Source organism: Pezoporus wallicus, unplaced genomic scaffold (genome assembly GCF_028554395.1).
Source record: "Pezoporus wallicus isolate ANWC-B61680 ecotype Strahan unplaced genomic scaffold, APGP_CSIRO_Pwel_v1 contig_8166, whole genome shotgun sequence".
NCBI lineage: Eukaryota > Metazoa > Chordata > Aves > Psittaciformes > Psittacidae > Pezoporus > Pezoporus wallicus.
Window position 1 is genome coordinate 3,181,610 of NW_026638114.1, and position 21,448 is coordinate 3,203,057.

At 59.3% G+C, this 21,448-nt stretch overlaps 2 protein-coding genes across 6 annotated transcripts in view; both read left to right on the forward strand.

Moving 5' to 3' along the window:
* MYOZ3 (myozenin 3) overlaps positions 1–19,727 on the forward strand; it is a 136,996-nt gene extending 117,269 nt beyond the window's left edge. Inside the window, exons 2-8 of one of the 5 annotated variants that reach the window (XM_057409581.1) lie at positions 14,620–14,743; positions 15,342–15,428; positions 15,810–15,964; positions 16,199–16,267; positions 16,360–16,507; positions 16,673–16,844; positions 19,550–19,727. In XM_057409581.1, coding sequence (XP_057265564.1) covers positions 15,398–15,428; positions 15,810–15,964; positions 16,199–16,267; positions 16,360–16,507; positions 16,673–16,844; positions 19,550–19,712 — 738 coding nt within the window. In that variant the 5' untranslated portion in view covers positions 14,620–14,743; positions 15,342–15,397 and the 3' untranslated portion in view covers positions 19,713–19,727. Of the gene's footprint in view, positions 1–14,619; positions 14,753–15,322; positions 15,429–15,809; positions 15,965–16,198; positions 16,268–16,359; positions 16,508–16,672; positions 16,845–19,549 lie in introns of those variants that run through there. The other 4 variants (XM_057409580.1, XM_057409577.1, XM_057409578.1 and 1 more) reach the window with 4 other exon arrangements.
* On the forward strand, positions 211–13,424 carry SYNPO (synaptopodin). Its single transcript, XM_057409399.1, has 5 exons — positions 211–400; positions 2,110–2,206; positions 2,973–3,259; positions 9,213–11,053; positions 12,169–13,424. The coding sequence occupies exons 1-5, from the start codon at positions 211–213 to the stop codon at positions 12,937–12,939; spliced, it is 3,186 nt and encodes a 1,061-aa protein (XP_057265382.1). The 3' UTR covers positions 12,940–13,424.
* Positions 19,728–21,448: the final 1,721 nt, after the last annotated feature.

Genomic DNA, 21,448 nt, shown 5'->3' on the forward strand with positions numbered 1-21,448 from the left:
TCCCAGCCCGGCCAGGTTGCACATGACCCCTGTGTCTGTGGCACAGCAGAGAGGGACACCCAGGGGGACGCCAGTTGCTGGCAGGAGATGGGGAGCAGAGCGGTGCAGAGATGCTATCAGCTCCGGGATGCTCCTGCCTCCGAGCCGGTTGAGCACGAGGAATTGATGGGACCAGAGGGAGGGAAGCCCGAGGGGCTCAATGGGGACACGATGGGTCCCATGTTGGATGGCAGCAGCCTGAGCTTGGTGGCTGAACCTGCAGCCCCCCCAAAATGCCCCAGCTCTGCCCCAGGGGTGCCCACTGCAGCAACCAGCCCCACAGCCAACCCCAGCCAGGAGTGGAAAGTGGTGAAGATCCAACGGGTCCTCATCCAGCCCGCCAGTGAGCCGAGGAAAGCGGGTAAGAGAAATCCCCTTTGGCCATGCCCCCCATCCCAAAGAGCACTGCATGCTCCCAGCACAGTGCTGGGAACACCCAGCTCTTCCCAAGGCAGGACCTCTGCTGGGTTCGAGGTCCCAGGCTCCCGGCTGAGCCCTGGGACTGTTTTAGCTTGAGATGATCTCTGTGGCCTTAAAAATAAGAGGAATCTGTGGCTTTTCTCGGGAGGGGGGTGGGAAGGCAGCAGGAGGGTTCTTGCAGTCTCCAAGAACTCAACTGAACCCGGAGTGGGGCACGGATGGGGTGGGATTCCCGGCCCTCACCCTGGCCATGGGGCCTGGGAGGACCCTGCCAAAAGAGGGTGATCAGAGCCAGCTCCTGGGGTGCTGCATGGGACAGGGACTCCTTTCCCTGTTCTGCTGGGGTGGGAATGACCAAGCATTCATTACATGGCTTGGAGCCATCTCTCTTTCAGCCCCTGGGTTAAAAACTAAGCACTTTATTTCGGGCTGGTTGTTCCCTACAATGCTCTCTGCCATTGCAGCCCTGTTTCACAGACACTCCTCTCCACCCGTGACTGTCGCTTCAGCCACAGTGACACAAATACAGGCACATACCCAGTGTTACTGTGGCTGCTCCCGTGCCTGGACCATCCCCCCCCCCCGTGGCAGACCCATCCTCTTACAGGCATCAGACCCATTTTCACACCCTGCTTCCACCCTTCTGTCTATTTTCCTCCTGCCCAGCTGTTATCTCTGCAGCCATGTGGCGCCGGGGCCGGTGTGTCACTGTCCCCATGGGATGCTGTATTGGATGCGGCTACTCTGCTCGCAGCCTGCTTTTCTCCAAGCAACCCCCATCACAGGGAGGGATGGGGATGCTGGATATGAACCTGGTGTCCAAAATCCATCCCCTGCCTTTCTGGGGTGTCAGACACCCTCAAAACCGAACAGCTCCCTGCATGGGAGAAGGGCTGTGAAGCGCAGCCAAGCTTTTTGGCTCGCTGCTGCCCCAGCAGCTCCCTTTGCCGTCCGAGTGTTGTGTTTCAGGGCTCAGCCCACAAACCAGATGGACCCAAATAGTCTTCCCATTCCTCACTGTGCGCTGGGATGGCAGGTCTGCGGTGGGGAAAGGTCAGGCCTGACCGTGTCCAGGCTCAGCGTTTTCCTACCCCTCGCCTCCATCCAGCGCTTTTGCTGCCAGCCTGGAATTTTAAAGTAACTCCACAGGTTTGTTGGAAAGAGTTTGTCCCGTTTCCTCCCCCTCCGAAGTGAGATCACCACCAGCCGCTGCCTGCAGCACCCGTCACACTTTCCAGAGCCTCCGGGCAGGATGTCACTGAGGGTCCTGAGTGCTGGCAGCAGGGATGGGATCTCCCCAAAACCCTTCAGGGTTGCAAAGGAGAGGTTTGGTTCAGAGCAGGGATGGCAGCAGAGGAGGGAGGGAAGGGCAGGTCCCCATGCAACATTGGCTCATGGCATCAGCATCGGGGCTGCCTCTGCAGCAGGGTGCTTGCAGGAGCACCCATGGGCTGTGCTAGGGATTTGCTTCTCTTCTCCATACATGGCTGAGGAACAAGAAACCCCACTCCATGTCAGAGAAAGAGGCGCATCCATCTGCACCCAGAATCATGCAGGGGTGGCCCTGAGAGCTGGGAGCCAAGCAGGTGCACCCCGAGCAGTGCAGACCCACCCAGGCGGGTCCCATGTGCCCCTTTGGTCCCCATCCAGCAGCCCAAGGCCAGGCTGGCTGCTCCCAAATATCCGGCACAGCGGCCCGGGCTGGTTGGCACCTCTCGGGGCAGGCCGGGGAGCGCAGGAGCCCCGGGTAGAGGCAGGGACGGGAAGATGCAGGAGGCAGGACTGGTTTCTCTGTCTGGTGTGCAAATACACGGCAGGGTTTGCTCCCCGGGGGCTGCCGGGCCAGCGCCAGTCTCCCTCAAAAACCAGAAAAGCACAAAAAAGCAAAGAGGGGCAGGAAGAAAGGAAATCAGGCAAAAAATGAATCCAAGAGCTTATCCTGTGGTGTGGATAGGCAGGGAAGGGGGTGAGGCTGGTCCCACCCGCAGCAGCGCCCGGGAGCTCTGCAGGGCAGTGAAGCAGGGGTTGATGCTGGCTCCACACCCGCGGCTCTGGTCTCCTTGTCACAGGGAGCAGAGCACCCCTGGTAGAGGGCTCTTGGTCCCAGGGTGTCCCCAGGGTGGTGACACCAGTGCTGGGGTTTTGCCCTACTCCAAATGCCCCAAACCCTTTATGCACTGGGGAAACTGGCCCTGCTACCCTGCCAGTGCCTGAAACGTGGGGTCCTGCAGGTCCCCAGCAGTGCCAGGAGGAGGGAATAGGGTGAGGACTGGGAAAGGGGAATGCACAGGGCTGGGGAAGGGGAATGTCACAGGATGGGATGAGGGGAATCCACAAGGCTGGGAAAGGGGGTTTCCCCGGATGGGATAAGAGGGGTGCACCAGCATTGGATGGAGGGAATGTACAGGGCCGGGAAAGGGGTGCCCCAGGATGGGATAAGGAGGGTGCCTCTGACGGGGTCAGGGACTGCCCGGGCTGGGTAAGGGGCCGCTCCGGCTGCTCTCACCCGGCAGCCGGCTCAGGGCAGACCCACCCGGGACGGGCAGCGGCGGAGCGGGGCCGCGGGGGGCAGCCGGTGCCGCCGGGGAAGGGGGGACCCGTCCCGTCCGGGCGGGCGGGCGGGGCGGGCAGGGGCAGGACCAGCGGGACCCGCCACCCCCGGCCCCTGCCCCCGCCCGCAGTCCCCCGTCCCCCCCCCCCGGGCCCGCTCCGAGGGCGGAGCTGCCGCAACTTTCCTGCCCGCCGCCTCCTCCCCGGTGCAGTCGGGCTGCGAGGGGCGGCGGCGGCACCGGCACCGCGGGTAGGGCCGGGGCTGGGGAGGCGGCGGCTGCCCCCGGCAGGGGCTGCGGGGCTGGGGCGGGGGGGGGACGGGGGCAGGAACCGAGGGGGGCGAGGGGTGCCCGTATGGAAGCGGGGAGCAGGTGGGAGCGCAGGGGGGGTGCTGGGATCTGGGGATGTCCGGGGGTGCAGGCGGCTGGCAGTGCATGGGGGTGCATTGGAGGGGGGTGCACGGAGGGTGCATGGGGGTCCCGGAGTGCACGTCCAGACCCCGCCTTGGGTGCTGATGGTGGGCGAAGGGCAGGCGAGTGGAGCCGCGGGGAGAGGAGGGCAGAGCGGGGTCCTTCTCTATAGATGAGCCTGGCGGGGGTCGGTTCCCTTTGCCCACACCCGGGGATCCGACGTGGGGGGCACAGCGGGGGGATGTGAAGGGACGTAGGGGTCTCCCCCGGGGTTCAGCAGGGTCGCAGCTCCCAGCTCTGCAGAGCGTCTTCCCATTGCACTGTCCCCTGTCCCCCGTGACGGGGACGTGATCTCCCTTGGCTGTGCTACCCTGTGCTGGAGACACGAGGTCTGTCCCTCCGCCTTGGCACAGCCAGCGGGATGGATCCCTTACGGGTTGTGCAAGGGACAGGCGAAGGCCCCGTTTCATCCCGCTCCGTCCAGCCGATCCGGATGACCTTCTCTCGCCAGGCCACTGCCTCTGGCTTGTGGCACCAGCCCGATGGGGCTGTCACCCTGCAGCCTGGGATGTATCACAGACAGTCCGAGCACTGATGGGGTAGAACTCACTTGCCAGGAGGGATGGGGTCCTGTGGTACCCGGCCACGGGCTGTGCTGGCTGTGCTGCACTCAGGACGGAGGGATGGCAGGGCAGCCCGGAGGAGATCTGCCCAGCTCCAGCCTCCTTCTGCAAAGCTGAAAGCTTAATTTAGGCTGGCTGGGGGAAGGTGCTGCCTCTGCTTTTGCAATAGCAACAGTCTCTTCTTCCCCAGCACAGATATAGCAGGGCTGGGACTGCTCCTTGGGCTTGGCATGCCCAGGGGGGCAATGGGGCTGGGGCAGGGGCAGCCAGCCCCCATTAACTCCCCCCAGTCCCTGGACGGGAGTAGGAGATGAGAGCCTCAGGACTACTTTCAGCAGGATTTGGGTGCTGAGCAAAGCAGGGGCACGGCTGTGAGCCGGCAGGAGCGTGGGGAGGCAAAGAGCTCCAAATCCAACAAAGCCCTCGCGAGCAGAGCACAGGGAAAACTTGCAACCACATCGGATTTTCTCGCTGTGCCAGATTTTGTCACTGGCAAAGGCGCCCATGAAGAGAGGCCCCAGCACAGTGCATCCTGCCAGGCAGGAGGGGTTGCTCCCACCACAGCACCCACTGCTTCAGATGGAGACTTCCAGGCCAGCACAGATAGAAACTTCATGAAGGTTTTATATCTGGAGTGCAGGAGGGTTGGAAGCTGGGAATGAAGCTGAAAATGGACATGGTTTTATCCATATGTTTGAATCAGATCTGTTCCTAGCTGGCTCGGCTGCCTGCCTGTGCTACCCTCCTTGTTTTCCTAGCAGCAGATTATTCGGGATAACTCTGGGAGCTGGAGGGAAGCGCAGATTTAAATGTGTGTGAATTAGTGCGCCTTGCAAAAGCCCTGCACAGCTGTAGCTGGGGCAAAAGGCCAGTTGGCTTCTCTACCAAAAAACCTGCTTCCATTTCCTCGGTGTCCAAAGCCCTCAATGTTTGGGTGAAAACACTGGCTTCCCCCTCTCCAGCACTGCTGGCTGTAGATGTGTGCGTGAGTTCATGGCAGGGGGATGACACGAGGCCTGTGTCCCTCTGGAGATGGGGTTTGTCTTTGTTTAATTCTTGGGTTTGCCAGTGGGATTTTGCCAGCAAAATGCACCATTTGGGATCATCCACAGCATCCCAAGAAATGCTGGGAAAGCGGGAGAATCACCTGCTGGTTATGGAAGGCGGCTGCTGCACTGTGTGAAGGTGGATCTGGAGGTTCTGGTCCATGCTCTGCACGGCAATGGGCAGCCCTGGGGCTGGTGGGTTGTCCAGTGGGACATCCTGAGCATCACCCTGTGAGCTGGGCAAGGTGGGCTGCAGCATTGGGATGGATGCAGCCATGAGCATCCAAACCAGGAGCAGAGTAGGGATAGAGCCCAACCTGAAGGTTCTGGATTCCAAGATTTCACAGCCTGTTGCATCCCACCGGCCCCACCAGGACTCTGGTACCTCTTGGCTTCTCCATACAAGGACTCAGCACCATGGCCTGTGCTCACAGCCACCCACTGCAAGGTGACAGCTTCCAAATCACTGCTTTTCTTCTTGTGACATCCAGGCCACATCAAGACCAGCAATGTACACTGAATCTGCCAGCTCAGAGAGCCCTGGGGCATCTCCTTTCCCTGCATCTTGGAGCCAGATCCTCACCCCATTCCAGCTGTTGGAGTCCATGGCAGGGCAGAGGACAGGCCACAGGCAGGGCCTAATACATTGCTCACCATCCTTTGGGGTCAGATGGTGTCTCCAGCCTTTGCTGGCTGGACTTCAGACACTTTGCAGTGGCGCTGTGCAGGGAAACCCATCCTTTGCATGGAAAGCTGAGCTGGAAGGGATTTTTTCCCCCTCATCTGGCCAGGAGGGGAGAGCAACAAAAAAATGCTTTTCATCACCTTCGTCATCCTCGCTCTGGAGGGGAAAGCACAGAACGTGCTGCAAGAAGGATGACTGACAGCTCGGTAAGAAGCTGTTAAGCCCTGCACTTGGGGGATGTTGCTGGAAGTCACCTTTGGAGCAACAGGAAACCTATGGAGCAAGTGCCTGTATAAATATATAGATAGGGATCTAAAGGCCCCTCTGGCTGGAGCTGAAGTGCTCAGGGGCTGTTGGCTCAGCTCACATGTGCTGGGAGCCCAGGGGCCTTGTGGGAAACATGGATCATCTCCTTCCCTGGAATCCCTGGGCGCAGAGGACTCCCAGTGCAGGGATGCAGCAGTGGAGATGGCTGGTGGGATTGGATTCATTGTTCTTGGAAGAAGCTAGGACATTTGGAGAGGGGAGACGTTTCCTTCCCAAAGGGTGGCGTGGTGGTGAGCTGGTGTGAGGCATGGGAAGGAAGGAAGGAAGAGTGGAAGAGCTCAACAAGAGCCAGTCACCCTTTGGATTTTGGACTGGACTAGCGTTAATGGGCGGAAGCCAGTTTCCAGTGCCTTGTGAGCCCCTTGGCTGCACATAGCTCTGCTTTCACCTCCTCCCTGTGCTCCTTGGGCTGCCTTCAGCCCCACAACGCTCCTCCTCCTCCTCAGCATCTCCGTGTTCTTAGTGTGTTCAGCTCCTTCCTGCCTGGGACTGGGAAAAGCACCCATCCAGAGCCTGTCTGGGAGTCCCTCCATGGCTTGGGATGCTGGGGAAGGATGAAGGGTCATTCCCTGTGGCCAGGATGGGTGCTGCCAGGGACGGGGTCCCTCAGGCTATGGTGGGAGATGGCTAAAGGCTTTCACACCAGGTTGAATAACTTAATCCCATGGCTCAGCCTGGAGCAGAGAGGGGAGGGAGGAGGTCCCTGTCCTTTGCCTGTGGATGGTATGTCACCCCTGGTCAATAGATGATGAGCATCATTTGCAGTGGTACCTGCAGCGCCGGTTGCAGGGCTGCAGGGTCTGTCCATCTGTCTGTGGAGCTGAGCAGGCAGGGTGGTGTGCAGGGTGTGCTCTGTAATTTCCTGGCCTGCCGGAGGAGTCGGTGCTCTCCATCCGTGCGATAAAAGTTGGGTGTGAAGAGCAATTCTTATCCCCATTTAGTATCCTGAGGGATTCAGTTCCAGCAGGCTCAGGTGGAGCATCCCGGGAATGGTGGGTACCAGGAGGGCAGGGGCAGAGGAGCTGCTGGAATTGCATAGAGGATAGGGGACTGTGAGATGATGCTGGGAATGGATGTCAGGCAGGGAATTTCAGGTGGGGGGTTCCCACTCTGCAGCACACCCTGGCCCAGAGGGTTGGGGGAACAGGGATGGGGGTACCTGGGAGCAAATTCTGTGGGACAAATCCTGGCGCTGGTCCCGGCTATACAGGACTGTATCCGGTGGCCTGTCCAGGCAGGAACGGGCTGGCCAAGAGCTGAATCATCCCTCCAGCATGGAGGAGATCCCCCAGGGCCCCTCGGTTGCTGTGAAAAGGCAGTAGCAAGAACGAGAGGCTGCGAAATGGCTCCGCTGAGATCTCGCCTTCTTTGGCGGCCCGGGCCTCCGAGGAAGCGGGATGCTGGGCTCGGAGCACGCAGGCTGCAGACAGCTGGAGCCTGTGGCTGGTTTCTCAACGGCTCCTTGGCCCTGGTTCTGCTCCGCTTCGGAGATAAAGGCGGCGAGGGCGACCCCATGGAGCAGGAGCCGCGGCGCTGGCCGCCCTCCAGCCAGCGCGCCCGGAGGAAACCGCGGCCCCGCTCTGTGCCGCCGCCAAAGCAAATAGGAACGGGGCGTTAAACAATGCCGGGCGCTAAAGGGGATGCTGCTGCTGCGGGACGGCTCCTCGGCTCTCATTGCCTCTCCTTGCCTCTCCAGGGGAGAGTTTCCATTGGCATCTCTGCCTCTCCTCCTCCATGCCCAGCCAAACCCCTCCTATTCGGCAGCCTGAATGCTTCATCCACCCTCATCCTCCTCCTCTCCAGTGAGGCAGGGCCATCCTACACGCCTTAGCGATGCTGGGATCAGGGCAGGGACTTGCTGGGTGCAGAAGGAGGTGGGAGGGATGAAGGGTGAGGAAGAGGAGATGCCGAGATGCCCAGCTTGCACAGCCCTCCTGCTTTACCGTGGGCTCGCTGGAAGGATTTGGCTTAGTCATCCATCCCTTCCCTCGCTGGTAGGCTGAGCCACTGCTGAAAATATCCTGGAAGGCTCCCAAGCGGCACAGAAGGCAAGAAAATGAGAAACACATGAAGGAAGGGAATAAAGGAAGAGTTGGGAAGGGAAGGGCCCTCACCACCCACTTCCCTGCCGGGACCGGAGCAGGGACACCCCATCACAGCTATCCCAGCAGCGCCTTTGAGGAGGGGGCTGCACCCTTGCTGGGCACTGGGGTGATGCTGATGCTCCCAAGCAGTGGGCTCGGCAGGGCCGGGAATGCTGCCCTTCCCACGGGCGAGATTGTAGGAAATTGCTCACCCTGAGAAAATGTGTTCCCGGCAGCTCCACATCCTTTTGGCCTTTGGGAAGGGCTGGTGCCATGACCTTTTGGCCAACACACGAGAAGCACAGCGCTACTCCTGCTGCTCACTGCGCGGCTTTCACCGGGCTTGTAACGCTTCGCTTTTAGCACTTACATAGGCTCTCAAGCCATGAGGTTGGCTCCTTGCGTGTGTCCGGCGGGTCAGGATCTGCACAGCCTCTGTCAGCTGCTGCCATCTCGTGTTGCTCCTTAAATCCGTCCCCAGATGGGGCTGGCCACCAGCCTTGCCATGAGGTGATGGTGGGATGGCATCTCCCCGCTGGTGCTGGGTTTGCTTTCCTGCCCGCTCCGGGCTGAGAGTGCCGGGATTAGGGGCGAGGGGAACACGCACTGCCCCCTTCCCTGCCTGTTGCCTCTTCGAGCCGGGGGCCAAAACCGTGTGAGCTGCAACATGAGACATGCTGGAGCCCTGGGAGAAATTCCTTTCCCATGGGGTCACTGCGGTGGGTGCACAGAGCCCAGCTGAAATACAGGGTGGGAAGGGAGGAAAGGTCCTGAGTGCCCCTGAGCTTTGCTGTCTGTTCCCCCAGTGTGCAGAGCTGCAGCTCAGCATCTCAGTGAGGGCTGCAGTGGGTTCCCATCACCCCTGGATTGTGATATTCCTGTGTACCCCAGCCTCGGGGCATCCCCCTGTTGTCAGGGAAGGGGTTGGTCTGCTGGGGGATACCTGGAGGAAGGGCTGCTGGTCCTGGCTGGGGAGGGCTGAGACCCGCATTCCCTCAGCCCCCTAACCCTTTATCCCCTCTGCCCAGGTCTGTCCCGCAGCGCCAGCCTCTCCGAGAAGGAGCTGAAGGAGGCGAAGGCTCGGAGCCGGCGGATCGCGGCGCAGCTCACCACGGCGCCCGGCCCCAGCTCCAAGGGCGTCCTGCTCTTCAACCGCCGCAAGCAGCGAGTCGACGGGCTCTCTGGGGCCGGGCATGCCGCGGGGCAGCCGCTGAGCCCCCCGCCCCGGCCGGCAGCCATGGAGGAGGGCGAGGGGCAGGGGGTGAAGCTGGAGCCGGGCACCCCCTCAGGCGGGCTGCAGGCAAATGCGTCCCCATGCAGGGATCCGCCGGCTGAAGCCCAGCAGGTCCCCCTTAGCCTCTACCTGAAGGAGAACATGGCATCGGCTGCCACGAACGGCGTGCAGGAGCGGGCGGCCAGCGGGATGGAGAGCGGGGCAGGGGTGCTCGGGGATGCTGCAGCCCCTGCGGGGCCGATCACGGCGGCTCTTGGCCTGCCGCGAAGCCCCGAGGAGGGGAAGGATGGCGAGGTGCCCAGTGAGGTGCCCAGCGCACCAGCAGGGACAGCCACAGGGACAGCCTCCCCTGCCGGCCAGCAGCACAACGGGGCTCAGGGCCGGCAGTACTATGAGGTCCATCTCACCCTGGCCAAGCCCAATCCGGTGAAGAACCGAACAGCCAGACCCTTCGGCACCCAGGCATCCCCCACCAGCAGCCAGCCTGCAGAGGGACCCCCCGCAACCGAGGTGCCCCCACCACCCACCTATGCAGAGACCCTGAGCAGCCCCCCGCCGCTCACCCGTGTCCGCTCACCCCCTGCCTACTCAGCCCTGTATCCCCCGCAGGAGCAGAAGATGCTGCCAGGTCCCCCCATGGGCTGTGGGGAGAGCGGGCCGAACCCCCTGCCTAAAACAGGGATCCTGGAGCAGTCGGCTGCCCGGAGAACCGGCAAGAAGCCCATGTTCACCTTTGTTGAGAAGCCGAAGCTGGGTCCCAACCCCTTTCTGCTGGACCTGGTTCAAAGTGCGGACAGCAGGAAGAAGCAGAAGGAGCAGGGGGAGCCCGGTGCTGAGGATGAGCCCTTTGCCCTCGGGGCTGAAGCTGCCAACTTTGTCCCCAACAGCACGGCCCGGGGCGGGCAGCAGCTCCTGCCGGCGGATGATGCTCCAGCGTGGTCCTCCTGCCTCAAGTCTCCCACCATCAAGCCCAAGCCGAAGCCGCAGCCCAGCCACAACCTCACTGAAGCGAGAGGGAAGGGAGCCGAGCTCTTTGCCCGCCGGCAGTCCAGGATGGAGAAGTTCATCATCAACGCTCCCTCGCAGCCCGAGCTGCTGCGGTCCCCATCACCCACCATGTCCCTGCCTCCCTCCTGGAAGTACGATGCCAGCGCTTGCCTGTCACCCATGATCTCCAGACACCCCCCCAAGAGTCCCTCCAGATCCTCCAAACCCCCCCCAACATCTCTGTACAGCGGCAACCTGATGGAGAATGAGGTCTCCCAGAAGGAGCTGGAGATCTCCAAGCACCAGCCCTACCAGCTCCAGTCTTCACTCTTCATCCTCTCTCCATCCAAGTCACCAACAAGGTCCATGCTCCAGGAGATGCCTCCACCCAGACCCTCTCTTCCAGATGCCTATCCCTACTCACAGCAAGCCTCCTGCCCAACCTCTCCGTTGCCTCCTTCCCCTGTTTGGCATCCCTCTGCCATGCCCAGTTCTGGCCAAACCACCTCCAGCCCCTTCCCTGGTCCCGGAGCCCCGGCCGATGTGCTGCTGGCCTCCCCATGCCGCTTGCTGCCGCCCCGGGCAAAGGCAGGATTTCAGGCACCCCGGCCCTCCTACTCCACCAGGAATGCCGGCATCGAGCCACAGGTGTGGAAACCTTCTTTGTATTACAAGTAATGGTGGCGGAGAGGAAAATACGGGAGTTTTGGGCTTCCCTCCTAACGGCGCACGGGGGTGCCAAAAGCTGAACCAACCACTAAAAGGAGGGAAAAAAGACATAGAAGCAGCTGGGAGGCTGCAGTGCTGGGACAGTGGTGAGACAGGCGCTGCCGAGCTCCCGGTGTAATGGGAGCAGAGGGGTCCTGGGAAGGTGGCAGAGGTCGGGGTGTAAAGCCCACAGGATTCCAAAGAGCCATCGGGAGCCTGCCCATCCCATGGGGCCACCGGTACTTTCTCTCTTCTCTTGCCTGGAAACTGTTCGAAGCATCGCAACTCTGGCTGCGTCCATCCTTCCCTCGCCTCCTGCCTTTCCAGCTCTCGCAGCCTAGCTCTGCCCGCTCACCCGCAGCCTTTCTCTCCTGCCGGCTCCTATCGCCTCCTACCAAAGCAAACCCGGAGGGCACACACCGCCTTTCCGCCTCACTGTGCCTGCTCCTGTCTCTGTTGCTGCTCCTTCGGGATCTATCCTCGTTTGCTTCCACGCTGCGGAGGAAGAGCCACATCCCCGGGGGAACAGCGGAGCCCCATGGTGCTGGGACCGGGATGCTGTGGGGTTCCTGTGCAGCCGGGAGCCAGGGATGTGCCGGGCAGAGGCAGGGTGCTGGTGATGCTCAGCCCCTGGTCCAGCCGTGCCTCTGCCCATCCCTCGCTCCCACTGCGCTCCCTGCGGTACTGAGCTGCCTTTCGACTGTGCTTTCATTTCTCCTGTGTTTTCCGTTGTTTCCCCCTCTTTCTGAATACACTCTGCGCTGTCAGACCTGGCTCTTCTCTTTCCTGCCGGCTGGGGAGCAGCGACTGGGTGATGGTCCTGGAGGAGGCTTTAGGATGCTGCAGGTAGTGAGAGGTCCTGGTTCATACTTTGGTCAAGGATCATTGATTGCAGGCTCAGCCTGCTCCTGGTATGATGAGGGGTACAGAGGCATTTTTGGGGAGCCCTCGCAGGGGCTGCAATGCATGAAGCCTGTCCTGCACCAATCCTGCCCTTGTCTCTCTTCTCTTTCCCCTTCATCCCCCGAGCATTAACCCGCTCTCTGTCCCTCCAGGAAAGGCGAACGTCCCTCCCCGCATCACCCACATGGACCCCGCGGCTGGCGCGGCGCACGGGCAGCCTGGACGGCTGGGCCAGCCCTGCCTCGGTGCCCGAGCTGGACGAGGGACCCCCCATGTCCCCTCCGTGGAGCGAGCGGTCGCTGTCGCCGCTGCGGCAGGACGCCGACCCGCGGGCCAGCCGGCAGATGCAGGCGCGGCTCGCCAGGAACATCATCAACGCCGCCCGGAGGAAGAGCTCCTCTCCCAAAGCCGTGGGGCCGGAGGGCTCCCGGCCCTTCACCCCCATCCCCGCCGGCCCCCCCAGCCTGCCCCAGTCCCCGCGGCCGGCACGGATGGAGGGGTGCCGAGCCCCGGCTCTGCAGCCTGCCGGCAGCGTGATGGGGAGCCCCTCAACCACCCGCAAAAGCCCCCTGCGGTCACCCCGGGCGGAGAGCCCCCAGTTCTGTGTGTCCCCCGGGATGCCCCGGGCCCCATGGGCAGAGGGTCGCCGGCTCCTGCTGCCACCCAGCACGGCCCCGTGCCCCGTCCCTGCGCTGTCCCCCAGCCCCAAGAGCCCGCTGCCATCCCCCGTGGTGGGCGCACGGGCCGTGGCCAAGCGCTGCACGTCCCGGTCCCCGACGGACTCGGACGTCTCCCTTGACTCCGAGGACTCGGGGACCAAGAGCCCCGGCATCCACAGCTTCAACCTCTGCCCGCGGGGCTGGACCGGCAGCATAAGGATGAAGGCGGGAGGGCTGCCCTCGGGGGCCCCCTGCACCTCTTAAACCAGCCAGCCCCGGGCCAGGCCGCCCTCTCCCCAGCCCCACCAGCACCGGGACCGGCCCCACCGAGCACACATCAACCCTCGGGGCTCAGGTCCCCAAATCCCGGTGTCCCCTCTCCCCTGTGGGGCTGCCGAGGCCCCTCGTCGTGCCAGTGGGGTCGGGTGTCTCCTGCCTCCCGTCAGCCCATGGCCACGCTCTATTTTTACACCCTAACCTTTCGGGGCAGGACTGCGTGGTCAGCAGCAGAGAGGGAGCAGGGGGAGCACAGCCCTTGCCTGCTGCAGCCTATGCCCCATAGCCAGGATGGGGATGGGTTCTTTGGTCCACTGTCCCCATGCAAAGGTGTCACCAAGGGTGTCACAACAGCTTTGCTTTCCTGGGGTGGCTGTGCCCTCTCTCCCAGCTTCTCCCAGCCTCCAGATCTGGCTGGTTTCAATTGAAACCGGATTTGGGGAAGAAAAAGTTAGGGTTTTATTCCAGCCTCCCCTCCTAGTTCTTTATTTCTTTTGGTTTTATTTTTAACCCTTCTTCAAAGAAATTCCCCCAAATCCTTCCCTGGTGACCAAAAAGAGAGCCAAAGATATTTATTGCCACATCAAGGTGCCCTGAGACCCTGCCCAGGCAAAGAGGCTCAGCCCCATCCTGTACCCAGTCGCTGAGTCACTGTCCCTATCCCCAGTCTCAGTCAATCCCTGTCCCCATCCCTGTGGGATGGAGGGACACACTGGGATCTGTGGGCACTGTGGCAGCGGGGGTTGTGGGACGGGATGTGGGCCTATGGGGGCTGAAGGAAGCAGTACAGGTTGCAGGGGGCTTGGAGGAGGTGCGGGTGCAAGAGGTGATGATGAGAGTGTCTTGGGGACATGGTGTCCCCATGAGCACCCCTGCAAGGGGCTGGGGGCAGGCAGAGGCCCCTGAGGGCAGCAGCGCCAGAGGGAGGTTTTGGATGGGTGATGGAGACAGGAGGGTGTCAGGGTGGACACATGTGGCAGAGCCTGGGCAGAGCATTGGTGCTCAAAGAGGGCAATGGGTGCCCAAAGCACTTGTCCCCAGCCAAGGGTGAGCAGGAGCTGGTTGGGGTATCAGGAGATGTTACAGCAGAGACCAGCGGTACCCACACAGAGCATGTGGCCTTGGTGCTCATGAGCCAGGCACCAAGAAAGGATGCATTTGAGCTGCTGGGGCTCTGGCACATTCCCTGTTCAGGGAGTCCTTGTCACCCCTTCCCTTCCTCCAGGACATTTTATCAGAGACAGCCCATCCCTGCTCCCATCCCTGCAGCTTGTCCTGCTCAGGACACAGCTCCCATTGCTTCACCAGCCACAACCCGCCTTCGCCACACATGTGTATATCCTACTTGGAAATAAACTGCCGTTATCCCACCAGCCTGACTCTCATCTCTTCTGAGGTGGCCCTGTGCACATGTGGCACATGGTCACCTCCTGCTGCTGCTGCTGCATGGACACCGTCCCAGTCCTCAAGGGCCATCCCTGCTCCATGCAGGGTGACAGATCCCTGTCCCCAGGGGCCACCCCTGCTCCATGCAGGGTGACAGATCCCAATCCCAAGGGTCAGCCCCGCTCCGCCCCCTTTCTCAGCCAGAAATAGCTGCTGTCCCGCGCTGGACCTTGGCATCTGGTCTGGAGCCCAGCACGGGTTGGGGCAAGCAGCAGGAGCCCTGGGGTGTCCCGGAGGACCAGCTGGGGCCACCAAGCACTGGTGACCACAGCTTGGCTTCAGCCTCATCCCCGGCGCAGCAGGAGAGCATCTTTGGTGTCCAACGCCAGGGACATCCCCTGGCCAGGTAAGGGAGGTGAGGTCCCACACTGGGGTCAGCGGATGGGTGGGTGCTTGGGAGCACTCCACCCTTAGTGGTGGGGACATCACCACCATGGGGCCAGGGTATGGTGTGCCCAGAGTGGGGTGCCCGGTACACAGCTCCTGGCTGTGTGCCCAGCTCCGGCAGGGTCAGGGTTGTGGCTCCCACACCCTCAGGGCCGTGGCTGAAAATAGCTCTGCTGGAGCAGAGGTGCTGGTGGGTGGCAGCCAGGGCCCTGCTCGGCTGCAGGCTATGGGTGCTGCTCCCAGGGGGCTCAGGGCATGAGGACACTGGCTCATTGTGGGCAAGGAGGACACTTTCTGCCCTACAGAAAGGCAACAGGCAGAGGCTGAAGGGCAGCATGCTTTAAATGTTCTCCTGCATCCAATAACTGAATGGAGAGCAGAATAGGAGTGATGCTGACCAGGGAAGACACCTGGGGACGATGCTGGCCAGGGGGGATGCTCAGGGATGAAACTGGCCAGGGAGGATGCTCAGCCAAGCCTGACCTCTCCCCATGGAATGCCTGGGGCTGATGCATCCCCATGCTTGGTGTCACCCCACGGCTGCCTCTCTCTTCCAGCCAGGCAGGATCCGTCCCCCTTGCACAGAGCTGCCCCAGGAGCACAGCAGCAAGTAATGGCCATCATGAGACCGGGCCCTGAGGATGGTAAGGGGGTTCTGGGGGTGCTGCCAGTCCCGGGACAGTGCTGCCCTCCCTGCCCAGGGGCCAGACCCAGCTCTGGTTGAGGTCCTGCAGGGTCTCTGTGCCTTGGTGCCCTCTCGCACTACAGCCCCAAGGGGCAGCCATTGCATGTTGAGGGCTGGAGGGGTCCATGCATGGGGGTGAGAGGAGCTGTTAGAGCCTCTGGAGCTGAGGTAACTCCCAGGTAATTCCCCACACTGGTCCCTGGCACAGCTCCGGGTGCAGGCACAGCAGCAGGGACCCCAATGATGGGACACCGCTGCCCCTGCACAAGGCACGGGGGTCCCCAGCCCTGCAGCAGCCTCATTTGTGGCTGTGTTCTCCCCTGCCCCCCTCCACCCCCAGAGCCCCAGCTGGACCTGGGCAAGAAGATGAGCACCACGCAGGACCTGATGATAGAGGAGCTCTCCCTGCCCCACAACCGCGGGTCCCGGCTCTTCCAGCAGCGCCAGCGCCGCATGCAGCGCTTCACCTTTGAGAACCTCGGCAGCCACAGGGAGGTGGGTCTGCGGCTCAGCCCCAGCTCCAACCGGGACAGCCCCTTCCCAGCAGAGAATCGATTCCTGGTGCGGTCAGGGGGGTCTCAGCCATGCAGTTACATTGAGATGAAGGGAGAGGAGGGGTGGCTTGGTGGGATGGGTACGGAGATGGGCAAGGCTCAGCATCCACCAAAGAGCAAGGGGAAGGCACCAGTCCCTCTGTGCATCACTAACCCCTCTCCTCACCTCCTGCAGCTCCCAGGGCCGGGTGGCTCACACCGCACAGAGAGAGGTGACAGGGAGGGAGCAGCAAATGAGTGGACGGTGAGTTGGTGAAGGAGGCTCCAAGATGCTTTCAGCAGCCTCTTGAAAGGGCAGGGGGAGCACCCTGTGCCCATTGACTCTCCCCTCTGCAGGCAGGGGAGGATGCTGGGGGCCAGCAGAGTTACCACTCCGAGCTCCACGTGGCAGCATCGCCCCAGGGCGGCCCCCCTGAAGTGCCCAAGAAGACACAGAAAGTCCTGCAGATGAGTAAAATCCTCAACCCCGATGCTCTGGCCCCAGGTAAATGCCACCTGCACCCCAGAGGTGACACCACTGTCAGCTCACAATGAGAGGCTGCGGGCAGCGAGCACCAGACCCTTATATGTATAAATACATAACAGGTATATCTGTTGTATGTTCCTACTCCTGTACCCACATCAGCCCATGTCCTCTCCCCCTCCACAGGCTACTCAGGTCCCCTCAAAGAAGTCCCTCCGGAGAAGTTCAATGTCACCGCCATCCCCAAGGGCTACCGATCCCCATGGCACGACCTCCTTGGTGACAAGGACAATGCCGTGCTCGGCGAGTACCAGCCACCCATGAGACCCTCTCAATGGGACTTCAGGAGCTTCAACAGGTAATGCTGGCCAAGGAGCAGGCACCAGCATCCTGTCTGTCCCTACCTCAGCAAGCACTTTGCATCCTGCCAGGGAAATGCAATGTTCCATCCCGTCTTTACAGAGCACTCTGTGGCTCCTCTGCAAAGGTCCCTGCCTCAAGCAGCTCCCCACATCTCCTATTAGCTCCACCACTGTGTTAGTGCAGCTTGATCTCATGGTCCTGGAGAAGGAATAGCTGCTGTTCCAGCCAGGCTCAGCTCTGGGTTGGGTGGAGGAATGGCACAGATAGTGCCAAGTCTCTCTCATAATGTCACTAAGGTATCCAAGCAGCTGCTGGAAGCAGTGGGGGGATAAGGTTAATCTTCCCACAAAGTGCTAAGAGGTCACCAGATTCCTTCCAAACACCTGCTTGAGACTGAAGTCTTCAGGCCAGGGAGGTCCTGCTGGCTCAGCCTGGCAAGATCCATGCTTTGAGTGGAGTATGGAAGGCTGCTGCCTCCTTGCACCTCCAAATCACACTGGGGTAGAGTTTGGGACCCTAGATAATCTCCTTTCTGGAAAGGTGCCTGGTGGGGATCCAGAAGATGGAGATCTGGTGGTAGCAAAGCATCAGCAGCCCGAGGTAGGATAAAGACAACTGAGTTTTTAAGCTGAACATCATCCCAGGGAATCTGCAAACTGAGCTCCTGGCTCTCCTCCTTCCCAAAAGCTTCTTCCATGAGGATGACAATACGTTATCCTTGATGGCCAAAGTCACCTTCCAATAGGCAAGTTCCCACTGGAGCTAACTTTCCAGGGCACAGCACTGCTCCCTGTCACACCATCATCTGCCATGGTGCTGGGCCTCTGCAAGCAGCAGCTCTCCTGAACCCACAGTCAAGCTGTATCCAAGTTGAGGGTGACACAAGTGTTGGGCTTTGAGCGCTTGGCAGAAGGAGCTGTTGGGAACTACAACCCCTCTGCATGGCAATTGTGTCCCAAAGGGCAGAGATCTCAGCTGGTGGAGCTGAGATGGTGCTGCCACCATCCCTCTGCTTCTCTTCTCTCCCTCAGCCCTGTGGCTTTGCTGTGTGGCACGGCGAGGGGCACAGCACAAGGCTGCTGTATGCTCATTCCCTCTGCATTTCCCCTTCCACACCAGTGAGTGCTGCACTGGTCTGCACTGGAGTGAGGCTGAGGGAGAGAGGGAAGAGGGATAACAGAAGGGACAAGCAAAGGGGCTGCAAGAGCTGTTCCCTCAGGTTTTCCTTCCCAGAAGCTTCCCTGGAGCAGTAACATCCAAGGAGGTGCCATAGGGGGAGAACAAGGAGCTGCTGCACACACTGAGCTCTTTTATTCAACATTTACCCATATTCCTGCCTCAGGATTTATTTATGGATGGGGACTGAAGCAAGGGCATGTTTCTGAATAATGCTTTCCCCTGTTCTCTTTCTCCCTTCTCACATGCTGCCTTTCTATTTAAAGTCTTGAACTGTTATTTAATACAGATGGATGCTAATTTAACACCAAGCCTCTCGCCACCTCCTCTAATTCTTCACCGAGGCATGAAGTTTCAGAGAGCCAATCTGCTTTTAACTGGGCTTTTCATGATCTTCCAAGCTGTTGGCTTTTAAATCACTTCTCACTTCATCAAATACCAAACTGCAGGAAAACAAGCTTTTGGGAACAGATCCGCTAAGAGAGAAGCCAGTAGTGTTGCCCAAAGCGAGGTGAATCCCAGCTCAGCTCACCCAGGTCACAGGGCACATTCACCATCTCAACAGCAACTGTGTTAAAGCAGACTTCAAGTCTGCTTAAAGTTGGGATTTATTCAGGCTATGATGTGAGGACACTTTGCTAAATTGCACTGCCTTAAGAGAGAGTAAACCCAAGCTTTGGAAATGACTGTCATTTCCCAGAAGAGAGAAAGTTCCTGGAACAAACCTCTCTCTTTTACCTTTTCCCCCTTTATTTCTCTTCTGTTGCAAAACAGTGCCACGTTACTCATGTTCAAGCAGCGCTTCCCAAAGCAAATATTCCCAGCTCTGCCTCATTGATAGCTCAGCCTCCATGTGCTGCTCCAAAACCAACATTCTTGGCTTCTCAGAGGCTGTCACTCTCTTCCCAAATCCCTTTCCACATTTCTCCAAAAAGGGATGACAGCTCTTGCCCCCGCACTGCTCCTCCTGTTAGTCATTGTTGAAGAGAAGCTGTCCCAAAAGGCTACCTAGAGCCAAGGCCAAGAGAGAGGCAGTTGCCTGCACACATGCTAGAGCCATCAGGAGGCAGCACTATTGGCCTCAGCCCTCTGCAGAACACTTTAGCTGTGGATAAGTCACTTCCTGAAGGCCAGAGGGTTTGTTACCATCACTTGCTCTCTTAATCTAACCCCTTTCACACACAGCTCATCTCTACTGCTGGCGGTGAAGCCCATCAAAAGAGACTACAGTGAAGGTAACAACACGCTTCCTCCCTCCCATTCCACAGCCACTCAGGCACCAAACCCCACTCTGGCTTGCTAAAGCTTGAGCTGAGGTTGGCTCTGTACAAGAGAGGCCATCTCCCTGGGCTGGCAGAGGCTCTAATGGCATCCTGGGGACAAAGAGAAGGGTTATCACTTTCTACAGGCCTTGATAGACTACTGCTGGGCTCAGTTACTAAATCCAGACCTGCTTTTTCTCTCACCTTTACTACTCACAATCCCTCCTTGTAACATGCTAAATCTGCTGCTTCTCTGCTGCAGGACTCCTGCCCCGTTTGACAGAACACAGCTCAGTGACCTGTTCTTTGTGCCTGCCACGGAGCTGGACAACCTGAGCACTCTGGAGGTGATTGACAACAGGCGTAATTTCAACAGGGTGCCGCAAGGCTGGGTGCGGATTCTACCGGAGAGCGACGAGCTGTAGCACATGTGCTCCCTTCCCCATCACCATGGATGCTTCTCTTGCTAGACTCAAGCACACTTCGCACTGTAGGGGAGAGAGGAGTTAAGTGTTCTCCATGAAAGCCAAGCTGGTGGTCTCTGGTTGTTGCCTTCTTCAGCAGGATTTGAACAAGTTCAAGGCCAGGACCATTTTGAACCCCCCTTGTACCTGCCACTGACACAAGGGCAGCCAAGCTCTCACCATTAACACAATTCCATGTAAAACATCCTGTTCAGCCTGTCCTCATGGAAAATGGCAGGAGCACTGGCTGCAGCACACCAAGGTGTCCCACTGCTGCTGCACCGACACACAAAACCTGCTCTAACAGATGGAGAAATTCCATCTTCAGGACAACTCTACATCTGTCTTTCCGGTCAGGACAGCAAGAGGAGGTGATAATTGAAGAGCAGCAGCAAAACAAGTCACCAGAAGCATTGGCATGTTAAAAGCTGTTACCCAGGGCTTGGCTAGACAACAAAAACAAATGCGGAACTGGAAATCTGCCTGTTCACCAGCACAGCACAACCAGGGTATATGGGAGAGAAACATGCTGGAAACTTGTGCCCCTTTTTCCATAAGCTTCTGGCTGGCACTTGGCAGCTGATATTTTCCCCTTCTCACTGCTATCTGCATGCCTTGCTTAAACATCTCAACTCTTTGATTGACTTATGCCAGATTTGCTTCTAATCCAGTCAGTAAGGATCAGGCCCTGCCTGGAATCACTGCACTGCAGAACTGCACCAGTCCGAAGGCACTGCCAGGGTATTTCGGTAACTTCTGCATCAGCAGGAGGGAAAATGAGCACAGCCACAACTCCAGAGCAAGCACAGCCTTCCCTCTGAATGTGAGCATCAGCAGTGACACACAGTGGGACACACAGCTACCAACAGGCTCCAGGACAGTCACTGGAACATCTGGAAAACCCTGCTCATTGCTAACAAGAATCTAACTTCAAATGCTTCCATCAGGTTCTTACCTTTATTTTATCTTCCAAAAGCAGGAACATCAGCATAAATGGTTTTTCTTCCACCACCATGGTTGAATTGGGCAAATAAATTTGCTGGTAAAAAAGCAGCTAACAGCTGCCTCAGGTGTATGTGTGGTGCTGTGGAGATCCCACACAGGGAGTCTGCTGCCACAACACACCATTCAGGGAGGAAACTTTAACTGAAGGGAAATGGGAAATGCAACTGGAAAGCAAAAAAGTCCTTTCCTTAAAACATTAAAATTTTGTGATGATCAAGGGCTGTTCCAAAGCCCTCTCTCCAATTTGTCCATTAGCTGTAGAACCTGTGTACCCCTGGGGACCTGGCTGGAAGTAATAAATGAATTGTGACAACGTAAAGCCTGTTTGCATTCCAGATCTGCCTGCTCAGCGCTCACAGCTCCGAAGGCAAATTGGGGCCAGAGCAGTGACAAAGGCTGCAGCCCTTCCTCATGCACCAGCAGGCTTCTGCCTGGCCTCCAACACTGCCCTGGAAGGGGTTTCACAGAAACTAAACCAGTAACCTGGGCCCAGAGCCCAGCTTTTTCTCCAGAGGAAGCCAACTATGGCCCTGGTACCAACTCCCAGAGCCTGGCAGCACCAGTGGCATCACTCAGGGCAGCAGGTAACACCTACTGTCATTGCCCACTCTCCACCCTGGCTTTGGCAGCAGCCAAATAAAACTCCCAAGTCCTCAGACACTGTCTCCACCAAGCAGGGTCTAAGCAAAAGA